The 12037-nt window shown below is 45.6% G+C and overlaps 1 protein-coding gene across 2 annotated transcripts in view; it reads left to right on the top strand.

The window, feature by feature from the left end:
- The window catches only part of LOC138746307 (uncharacterized oxidoreductase YjmC-like), a 65681-nt gene that overhangs the window by 22178 nt on the left and 31466 nt on the right, over nt 1-12037 (top strand). For both annotated transcript variants that reach the window (XM_069904534.1, XM_069904532.1), the window contains exon 4: nt 6013-6161. In XM_069904534.1, coding sequence (XP_069760635.1) covers nt 6013-6161 — 149 coding nt within the window. The remainder of the gene's footprint in view (nt 1-6012; nt 6162-12037) is intronic.

The following is a 12037-nucleotide window of genomic DNA, read 5'->3' as shown; positions in this document are numbered from 1 at the left end:
AGTTGAAGGTTACAAGAGGATATGGTCAGGCTAGAGAGATGTGCGAAGAATTGGTAGATGGAGTTCAATCCAGATAAGTGTGAGGTAATACATTTTGTAGGATGAACCAGAAGGCTGAATACAGGGTTAATGGTGGGTTACATAAGAATGTGGATGAACAGTGAGACCTTGGGGTTCAAATCCATGCATCCCTCAAGGTTGCCACACAGGTTGACAGGATAGTTAAGAAGGCCTTTGGGATGCTGGGCTTCATTACTAGGGGGATTGAGTTTCATGTTGTAACTCTACAAATCTCTGGTGAGACCACACTTAGAGTATTGTGTTCAGTCTGGTCACCTCATTATAGGAAGGATGCGTAAGCTATGGAGAGGGCGTAGAGAAGATTTAGCAGGATGTTGCTTGAATTGGAAAATGAGGCAAGGTTAGAGAGCTGAGACTTTGGAGCGTACGTAGATGAGAGGAGACTTAATGGAGGTCTACAAGATTATGAAAGGCATAGATAAGGTGGACAGCCAGTGCCTATTTCCCAGGGCAGGAATAGCAAACACCAGAGGACATGTGCACAAAGTGAAGGGAGGAAAATTTAGTGAAGACACCAGAAATCTTTTTTAAAAATTATTTATTTATTTATTTAGTTTTACAGAGAATGTTGTGGATCCTGGAATGCCTTGCCAGAGATGGTGGTGGAGGCTAAAACATTAGGGCCATTTAAGAGATTTAGACAAGCACATATGCTTGTCTAAGACTCATAAACACTGTGAAAATATAAGTAGTTCCACATCTATTGGGTGCCTCCAATTTGTAAGGCAATTCACATTTACTAGTGAGATACATCAGCTGACTAGAAAATGGCAGTAGAATTCTCACTGGTTGTATTTAGTGGGAGAACTATTTAATAAATAAACAAAAACCTGGTTCTAACTGCATATGTGGTTCCTAATCTACCAAATTATTTCCAGCTCTTTCATGATACTCAGGTGTTCTACAGGTGCTAAACAAGAAAGTTTCCAGCTGCTGGAGCTGAGGGCAATATGATCAAACTGGATGCCCCTATTATCAACTGAACGATCAAAGGAATTGCTCACACTAACCATCCAAGACCCATCTTCATGAAACAGTATTTATTTATTTGTATAGATTAAATATTTGTCCTTCATGTTTACTTGTGTACATGTGTATTATGTATGGTTGTGTGTCTGCTCATTTTGCACAGAGGACTGGAGAACGCTTTGTTATTGGGTTGTTCTGGTACAATCAGATGACAATAAACTTGACTTGAATATACAAATGCACTAGCGAAACTCAGCGGGTCACACAGCATCCATAGCTGGTAAAGGTTGTGGACTGGGTCTTTTGTCAGGAATGGGTTGTATGTGATCGAAATATTCTCAGGTGCATCTATTTCAATGCAAGGAGTATTGTAGGAAAGCCAGATAAGCTTTGAGTGTGGATTGGCATGTGGAAATATAATATTGTGGCCATTAGTGGAAACTTGGTTGCAGGAGGGGCAGGACTGGCAGCTCAATGTTCCAGGCTTCTGTTGCTCTAGATGTGATAGAACGGGGAGATGAAAAGGGGAAGAGTTGGCATTGCTCTTCAGAGAAAATATCACAGCTATGCTCAAGCAGGACAGACCAGAGGGCTCGTCTACTGAGGCTATATGGGTAGAGCTGAGGAATGGGAAAGGTTCTCACCACTCTCATGGGGTTGTATTATAGGCCTTCCAATAGTCAATGAGAATTAGAGGAGCAAATCTGCAGAGAGATAGCAGACAACGGCAGGAAACACAAGGTTGTAATAGTAGGAAATTTTAACTTTCCATCTATTAACTGGGACACCCATACTGTAAAAGGGCTGGATGGCTTGGAGTTTGTCAAATGTGTCAGGAAATCTGTTAGGATTCATTAGTATTCACTCATGAAAAGGGAACAGAGTTGTGGGAAGTAAGGAAAACAAGCAGTGATGTCATGGATCCTAAACAGATTAAATAGGAGGAAGTGCTTGCCATCTTAAAGCAAATAAGGGAGGATAAATTCCCAGAGCCTGACAGATATTCCCTTGGACTTTGAGGGAGGCTAGCGCAAAAATTGCAGGGGCTCTGGCAGAAATATTTAACAAATTCTTAGCCACGGGTGCGGTGGTGGAGGATTGGAGGGTAGTTCACGTTGTTCCGCTGGTTAAATAAAGGCTCCAAAAGTAACCCTGGAAATTATAGTGCAGTGAGAGGGATAGACAGAGTAAATATAGATCGGCTTTTTCCTCTGAGGGTGGGTGAGATACAAACCAGAGGACATGGGTTAAGAGTGAAAGGGGAAATGTTTAGGGGAAACAGCTGAAGTGGCAAATGCAGACTTAATTTAACATTTAACAAGAAATAGACAGGTATATGGAGCGCTATGGACTGGGTGCAGGTCAGTGGAACTAGGCCTACAAAATGTTCAGCACAGACTAGAAGGGCCAAAGAGGTCTGTTTCTATGCTCTAAGTAAAAACAGGCAGATGCCCAAATAAAAATGTTGGAGGTGGGGGGAAGAGAGGGGAGGATGAGGAGAGGATGGAGAAAGGGAGAGGAACAGACTATGAGGTAAGAGGTACAAGGTTGATACAGGTAGAAGGGTAGAAGAGAAAAAAGCTGAGATGATAAGGGGAGAGAGCAGAGGGTAGTTCTCTGGCAGAATGGAAGGGGGTGGGGAGTTAGAAGAAAGGAAGACATAGGGAAAGAGTTGAACATAGGAGAGGAGGGTTAATGAAAATTGGAGACTGTGAGATGGAATAAAAGGTGTTCCTCCTATCTGAAGATGGGGGTGACACAGTTACATTCTCACCTAGCTCAAGACGTGTTCAATCATCGGGCCAGCAGGACTAACTCCCTAACCCCACCGCAAGTCCCGCGCTCCGCGTGCCCGAGCGTCAGCAGGTCTGCGCTGCGCGTGCCCGCGCCATGACGACACAGCAGGGTGATGGCGCGGTGAGTGGTTCCGCCTCGCTACCTTATGACCTGGATTCCCGTCCGGTCGGCGGCGTTGGATGCCCCTTTCCCTCTCCTCCTCAATCCCTCACTCTGTACCATCCTCTCTCACTCCTCCCCTAACCCTTCACTTCCCCTCCCCTCCACTAACCCTCCATTCCCCCTCCTCCCTTCCTAACCCTCCACTCCCTCCCTCCTCTCGCCCCAATCTTCTTTCCATCATCCTCCTCGCTCTTCCACTCCATCATCCCCTTCATCCTCCATTACTCCATCCCCCTCCTCAGCCCTATCCTCTCTCCATCTTCCCTCCACCTCCTCTGCTTGACCCTTATCTCCTCCCTCAGGCTGAAGGTAACAGGCTCCATCCTCCCTTCAACTCCCCCTTGCTCCAACTCTGCACTCCATCTTGGCCCTCTACCTTACCCTCTTTACCTGACATCTCTTTCCCTCCATCCCCTCACCACCCCTCCCTCCACTTGACCCCTCCACCCCCTCTGCTTGATCCCTCCTTCCCTCCATGTCCTCACTTTCCCAATCACCCTTGATCTGAATACCCACCTCCCCTCCACCAGCCACTCCCACTGAATCCCCTCTACCTGATCTCTCCCTCTCCTCCCAGTTTCACTCTCACTCGCTCCACCCTCCTCTACCTGATCCATTCACGCATTGACTATCCCTCCTCCCTGCACCCTCCTTCCCCCACCTCTCCCAATGGTCTCAGACCCTTCTTTCTCTTTTTGTCCATCTTTAACCTCTCTCATCACCAATCCTTCTGCCCATCTCTGTCCAATCTTTCCAAGTCATTTGATCCTCTATTTCCAGATGGATTCTCCATGTGTCTCAATGCCCCCTCCATTTCCCTCTGTGCTTTCCATCTATTTACTCCCCCAAGTTTTACATCATGGTTCCTTCACCTGTGGCCAATCCCTTTCTCCCTCCATCCAGAGGCATGGCCTGGGTATCTTTCGGAGGCTGGAATAACAGGGTATTGCTGATGGTAGAGAAATCCAGAATTAAGTGCCTAAAATGAAGATTCACCCAAATATGACAAACTACAGTGAATTCATTTCGCTTGGGGTTTTGATGATCAAAAGGGTTGAGTTAGCAGTTTTTGAATATTTTTAAGGGAGAGGTAGATATTTTTCTTAAGCAAAGGAGTAACATTGAAATGAGGCCTTAAGATGACAGTGAGATCAGCCACGATTTTATTGAACACTAGAGTGGCCTCTCAGCCCAGTGGTTGCAGCCCCTCCATCCAAGGGAAACAAAAACCTGTTCCCCGAAAAAAAAAATAATACCATTCAATGAGATGAATTGTCATCCTTCTCCACTGATGGGTCCAGGCCAAGCCTGCTTAAATCTTGCCTCATGCAGCAAACCCACCGTTTCAATGCAACTATACACCTTGGCTCAACATAGGTCAGATATTTGGGGTAGATGTGAAAAACTTCTTCATCCACAGAGGAGAGAGTTTGAGGAATTCTCTATTAAGAGGGCTCTTTATGTGATGCTCAGACCATTTCCAGACAGTTTGAGAGATTTTTTTAGGTTTAAAAAATATATTTTAAAAAGGTGGTTAGGGCCAAGATAAAAGAGGAACCTCGAATGTTGAAAGGTCTGGCCAGTGTAGATGTGGCAAAGTTGTTTCCAATGGTAGGAGTGTCTAGGACAAAAAGGCACAGCTTCAGGATTGAAGGGTGCCCATTTAAAACAGATACGGAAGAATTTCTTTAGCCAGAGAGTGGTGAACCTCTGGAATTTGCTACCACGGGTGCCTGTGAAGGCTAGGTCATTGGGTGTATTTAAGGAAGAGAATGATAGGTGTGATAGTACAGATCTATCACCAATGTACATAGTGTATATAGTTACTGTATCTAGACTGCTTACAGCTATTGTCTGGGCCTTAAAGGGTTGTGTCCCTAGCCAGGTCGGATCATTCCGGACTGGTCGGCCACCTGTGAAGAGCTCCTGTCTTTTGCTAATAAAAGCCTTGGTTTGGATCAACAAGTCTTTGGTTCTTTCGACGAGCTCTACAATTTTATTAGCAAAAAGAATTTTTTTTGAAAGGGATGGAGCGTTTAACTCGGCCAGAAAAACTTGATATCGACCCACAGTCAGCTACAGCCTTCAAAGCCTTTAAGTTCTGGCTGCTGAACTTTGAAAACTTCCTGAGATTCATTGAAGTGGAGGAGATAACCAGCGTCTAACAGCATTGCTGTCTATGGTGTCCTTGAGAGTCTACGAGAACTATGAGCAACTACAAACTCCACTACTTACCTTTCATCCGCTGACGCCGCCACAACAGCACTTCTGGGAGGTCCTCCAACCTGCTCCTCCAGCGTTGACTACGTCATCCCGTTGCATGACGTCATCGCGCAAAACTCCCCTGTCAACTGCTTCAATAACACTAAACCAGCAATGCTCTCATCCCCTCACCAGAGCAATGGAACTGATTAAAGTGCATGGACACTACACCAATTGCTTATTTGACTCTGGGTCAACTGACAGTTTTATCCAGCCAGATCTGGCCCTCCGTTGCGGACTTGACATTATCCCCACTACCCAGAGGATCTCATTAGCGACGAGGTCGCACTCGACCGCCACGACTATTGTCTGGGCCTTAAAGGGTTGTGTCCCTAGCCAGGTCGGATCATTCCGGACTGGTTGGCCACCTGTGAAGAGCTCCTGTCTTTTGCTAATAAAAGTCTTGGTTTGGATCAACAAGTCTTTGGTTCTTTCGACGAGCTCTACAATAGGTACCTGAAGAGTCAGGGAATCAAAGTTTATGGGGCAAAGGCAGGGGAGTGGGGCTGAGGGGTAGAATGGATGAGCCCATGATGGAATGCTAGAGCAGACTTGATGGCTCTGAAATCTCATGGTCTCATAAAGGAGCAGCTTGGATATAGAATAGGCATGGAGCCAAATGGCCTCAGTCATTTCTTGGATCTGAATATGCCTTTGGTCACTGTCCACCACTAATCCACAGGTGATTTGTCATTATAGGCTCTGTTTCCACTGTGGCCTTGACATGGTTTTGTATTGCAGGTATCTGGTGAGCCGGCCTGATCTGCACCAGTTCATTGAGTCATGTATGAATGCAGTGGGAGCCAAGAGCAGCCACACCTTGGCATTGGCTGATGAGCTGGTGGAAGGAGATTACCGAGGACATTACAGCCATGGATTGAACAGACTTGGTGTGTGTACATGAGATTTGTGGTAGCTGAGCCCCACTGGTACTAAGCCCAACTCTCCACTGACTCTCAGCCATTGGAGCATTGAGCATATTTACTGGTGTATAGGCATACTCGCACATGGTGAAAGTTAGGGATAGTGTTTAGGGATTGATATCATTGATGAGGTGAAGGTTTGCTCTTCAGTAATCCTTTCCTCACCTCTTCCCATCCACTTCTACAGTTCCTCTCCACCCCAGCATCCTTCTCATCCTTAACCCCTCCTTTCCTCACCACCAACTTCATTTCCCCATCTCTCCAAGGCCTTGCCTTCATGTGATAATGCTGTCTCGTCCCTTCCTTCTCTTCCACAACAGTAATGAACAAGAGGCCGTTTTCTGATCCTGGAACCATAAGGAACGAGGACCAGAGGAAGGCAATATAGCCCTCAAGCCTGCACTGCCATTCAATGTGATCAACTCTTTTATGCCAGTTTCCCATAACCTAAAATCATCAATATTTCAAATATTTATCTATCTCCAGCTTGAATCTCGATTCAAGATTCTTTTATTGTCATGTAATAAAGCAGGTGTAATATTACATGAAGCTTGTTTTAGATTTGCCATCAGCGCAAAGTGCCAGATGTCTCATACAGTCAGAGAAAGAGAAGCAAAAGCAAGTCGTCGTCCCCCCCTCCCACCCGCCCACCCAGAGTCACCAGGTGTTCATGGATTCACCCACAGACCAGTCAAAACCATTGGCAACTCGAGTTCCAGTTCCGAACCTTCAATACAATCAGGAAGCCTTCAGCGTCCTTGCACCTCTTGTGTCCCTGTTCCAATACCTGGTACCCATCCAGCTAGTCTCCAGATGTCCACAGCCTGGTGTGAATCCCTTGACCAACAGCCTGCACCCTGAGTGAGTTCCTCACCTTGAGTTGCCAACATCCCTCCGCCTGTGTGTTCTTCAGCCGCAGAGCCTCTTGCTGGTCTGCTGCCGTGGTCACCGTCCCGGGAGTTATCTCCTCTGCTTCTCCTTCTCAAATGGGAGTGTGGGGTGGGGGGGTGGGGGGGAGGGGGAGATGGTCTCCCCATTTTCTGGTTTAATCATCTGGCTTCCTCCACCCACGGGGGCAGACAATTTCAGAGATTCACTGCCCTCTGAAAGAAGCAATTGCTCTGCACCTCAATTTTAAATGATCAGCCCCTTATCAAGTTGTTATGTTCCCTTGTTCGTGACTCACTGGTGAAAATATTTATCCAATATTTCTTTTAATATTATAATCTGCATGCTATGATTTCACTGCAGCTCACAGCATAGAACTGGCCCATAGGGTCAATTCGCCCATAGTGACCAGATCGGGATTCTGGCCCATAGGGTCAATTCGCCCATGGTGACCAGATCGGGATTCTGGCCCATAGGGTCAATTCGCCCATGGTGACCAGATCGGGATTCTGGCCCATAGGGTCAATTCGCCCATGGTGACCAGATCGGGATTCTGGCCCATAGGGTCAATTCGCCCATGGTGACCAGATCGGGATTCTGGCCCATAGGGTCAATTCGCCCATGGTGACCAGATCGGGATTCTGGCCCATAGGGTCAGTTCGCCCATGGTGACCAGATCAGCATAGAACTGGCCCATAGGGTCAATTCGCCCATGGTGACCAGATCGGGATTCTGGCCCATAGGGTCAATTCGCCCATGGTGACCAGATCGGGATTCTGGCCCATAGGGTCAATTCGCCCATGGTGACCAGATCGGGATTCTGGCCCATAGAGTCAATTCGCCCATGGTGACCAGATCAGCATAGAACTGGCCCATAGGGTCAATTCGCCCATGGTGACCAGATCGGGATTCTGGCCCATAGGGTCAATTTGCCCATGGTGACCAGATCGGGATTCTGGCCCATAGGGTCAATTCGCCCATGGTGAACAGATCGGGATTCTGGCCTCAACCCATTTGCTTGCATTTGGTCCACATGCTTTTAAACCCTTCCTGTACATAAATATCAAACACTCTCATGAGGTACTGAAATGATGTCCACTTCTATAGTTTCCTCTGACAACTCATATTTGAGGAATATGTGGTTTGCTGTCAAAGTCTAACTTGATTAGTGAATGTTGTGAAGCTCAGAACTACGCGAGGATCAGTGTGGTTGGTGGTAATTAGGTTTTGATTTGGATTTGTAGGAGGCAGAACTCATGTCTACATTATTAATATTTCTCTGAAATAAATGGAAATTTTAGGCTAAGAAATTGCAGATAGAGTTTAGTCTGGCCAAGTGTAAGGTGATGCAGTTTAGGAGCTAAAATAAGATCATAAGTCATTGGAATACAATTAGGCCATTCAGCCTATCAAGTCAACCCTGCCATTCAATCATGGCTGATTTACCATCCTATTCCTTAACCCTTGATTCCCTTCCTGATCTAGAGCGTATCTACCTCTACCTTAAATATCCCCAATTTTCTGCGGCAATGAATTCCACAGATTCACTGCCCTCTGGGTAAAGAAACATACAGTAAGTAGCAGTACATTTAGGAGCAGGGAATCTATCAAATACCGAAAGGCTTAGATAGAGTGGATATGGGAAGTGGATGTGGAATGAATGCTGGGGTGTCTGGGCTAGAGGGCAGGAGATTGGGGTTGAAAAGGATAGTAAATCAGCTGTGATAGAATGGCAGAATGGACAAATTCTGCTCCTCCGTCTAGTGATCTTAGATTCATTTGTCTATCTAGAAGCCTTTAAACACAACTATTGTATCTTCTTTCTACACTGCTTCCAACTCCTTACAGCTTGATAGTCACATTTAGTACACAAAAGAGCTGTAGAAACTCAGCAGGTCATACAGCATCTATAGAAAGTAAAAGGTAGTTGATGTTTTGGGCCTGAGCCCTTCTTCAGGAGTACTAAAAATCAGGCAGAGTCATCAATAAAAAAGTTGTGGGGTAAACACAGGCTAACAGGTAGGAGGTGACAGGTGAATACAAGTGGGAGGGTAGAAGAGAAAGAAGCTGAGGTGATAGGGGTGAGGGCTGAGACCTGTGAAAGACTGCTTTCTGATAGAAAGAAGTAAAGGGAGTGGGAGTTGGAAGAGAGAAAAAGGGATCTTAGTGGGATAACAGAAATTGGTGCTGTATGGTTGAAGACTGCAAAGAAGGATAGAAGGTTTTGTAACTCCAATTTCTGGGTGGGCTCAGCTTGACAGTACACGAGGCCATGGACATACATGTGCGGCAATGGTGTGTGAAACTGAAGTGGTTGGCCTTGCTGTTGCAGTGGACAGAGCAAAGGTGCTCAATGAAGCAATCTGCTTCCTGTCTCACTGATGTGGACGAGGGGAAATCGGGAACACCAGATACAGTAAATAACCTTGACAAAATAATGGTGAAGGAGGAGGTGTAAGTGCAATTGTAGTACTTCTTGTGGTCACCAAGGGGCGATTGGTGGGAAGAGATGAGTGAATGAGGGAGTCACGGAGGGAAGGATCTCTACATAAAACGGAGGGAGAGGAAGAAGTGTCCTGTGGTGAGATCAAGCTGTAGGCAGCTGAAATTGTGGAGAATGATATGTTGGATGCAGAGGCTATTGTGGTGGTAGGTGAGGAGGTGGGGAATCCTGTCCTTGTTGCATTTGAGAGGAATGGGCCAGGGTAGATATACGGGAAACAAAAAACATGATATTTATGATGACATTAGTGACTCTCGACCTCTCCTATTGCTAGTAATGATGTAAAGATACTTGCCAGGCCCCCAGCAATCTTTTCACTTGCCTTTCAATAACCAATATAAGGCCAAGAGGACATATCCCATCAGGCCGAGGGGATATCCACATTATAGTTGCTCAAAAAACGTACCACCTTTCTCTGGATTTCAAAATGCCTTCATATATGAGCATTCTCCATGTTATGCCCACAGTCACTCTCCATGTCCTTCTTGGTGAATATCAATGCAAAGCACTCATTTAAAATCTTGATCACTTCTAACTCCAAGCATAATGCCCTGCTCAAGCTCTTCCCTGAAATCTTTGTTTCCACCAGAGTCCTGTCTGTTGTATCTTCCAGAACGATACATACACATCCTTTTTGGCTGTTCAAGGTTCTCTGACCTTGCCCTCCTTGTCCTTTCCTCACACTGGAACATGCCAGTCTTAGACGCTAATTAATTTTTCTTTCTTGGCTTGGCTTCGCGGACGAAGATTTAAGGAGGGGTAAAATGTCCACGTCAGCTGCAGGCTCGTTTGTGGCTGACAAGTCCGATGCGGGACAGGCAGACACGGTTGCAGCGGTTGCAAGGGAAAATTGGTGGGTTGGGGTTGGGTGTTGGGTTTTTCCTCCTTTGTCTTTTGACAGTGAGGTGGGCTCTGCGGTCTTCTTCAAAGGAGGTTGCTGCCCGCCGAACTGTGAGGCGCCAAGATGCACGGTTTGAGGCGATATCAGCCCACTGGCGGTGGTCAATGTGGCAGGCACACTAAACAACTGCAACATAACTGTTTGTGGGTTTGTCTGCTCTCAATTAACTCCCCCTAGTTCCTACCTAATTGTCATAATTTCCCTCCCCCAATTTAGTACTTTTCTACAAGGCCGAAGCTTATTCATAATACCATAAGACAAATGAGCAGAAATAGACTGTTTGTCTACTCCACCATTTAATCATGAGCTGATTCATTTTTCCTGCAGCCCCACTGCCCAACCTTCTCCCCATAACTGATTCCCCCATAACTGGCTAATCAAGAACCTATCAATGTCCGTCTTAAATAGACCCAATGACCTGGCCTCCACACCCGTCTGTGGAAACAAATTCCACAGATTTACCACCCTCTGAATAAATGAAGAAATACTTCCACAGCTCCGCTCTGAGCGGACTCCCTTCAATCCTGTAGTTGTGCCCTCTTGTCCTAGACTTGCCCACCATAGGAAACAACCTTTCTACATCTACTCTGTCCAGGCCTTTCAACAAACAAAATGTTTTGATGAGATCCCCCCTCATTCTCCTAAATTCCAATGAGTACAGCCCAAAAGCTGTCAAATGCTCCTCGTGATAAGCCTTTCATTCCCAGAATTATCCTTGTGAACTTCCTATGAACGGTCTTAAACATCAGCACATCTTGTCACAATGATCATAATAATTAAAGAAGAATGATCACTGTTCTCAAAATGTTCCCTACTGAAGCTCTGACAATCTGGCTAAACTCATTTGCCAATACAAAGTAAAAACATAATGTTGGAGAAACTCAACAGGTCAAACAATGTACTTCGTGTAACAAAGATAAAGATACATAACCAATGTTTCTGGCTTGAGCCCTCCATCAAGGTATGAGAAAAATGTAGACAGGCATCTGAACAAAATGGTGGAGGGAGGGGTGCGGGGGGGAGCACAGTTCCACAGGCAGAGGTAATAAGTAGATAAGGGAGGGAGGGCACAGCAGCAAGTGGAAGAGGGGGGTGGCTCTGTGAATGGAAAGGGAAGAGTTGGAGAGCAGGAAGAGTTGGAGAGCAGGAGGAAAGGAGACAGATGGAGAAGAGAGGAAGAACATGGAGTAGCTAGCATAAACTGGAGAAGTTGATGTTAATGCCATCCAGTTGGAGAGTGCCCAGATGGAAAATCAAGTGTTGCTTATACAATAAACCCACCTAACCTACTCTATTGAAACAAAAGAAAGCTAACCAAAAAAAAACCTGAGAAACTTATCCTGAGGGTTATGTATTTTTTGTAGCTTTTAGTTCATACCATGAATCAAGAAAACAGGTAAGACTATATCTCATCTTGAAGAGTGAGTACATCTAATCACATTAAAAACATTTACATCAAATGAAAATAAGACTTAAAAGGTTGTCATGTATCTTCAAATTTCACCAATGAATAAAATACATGATATCTAATTTTTTTCTAAACTTCAACAG

This window comes from Narcine bancroftii, chromosome 1 (assembly GCF_036971445.1).
Source record: "Narcine bancroftii isolate sNarBan1 chromosome 1, sNarBan1.hap1, whole genome shotgun sequence".
Taxonomy (NCBI): Eukaryota; Metazoa; Chordata; class Chondrichthyes; order Torpediniformes; family Narcinidae; genus Narcine; species Narcine bancroftii.
The sequence above is the reverse complement of the archived record's forward strand: the minus strand, read 5'-3'. Positions and strand labels throughout refer to the sequence as shown.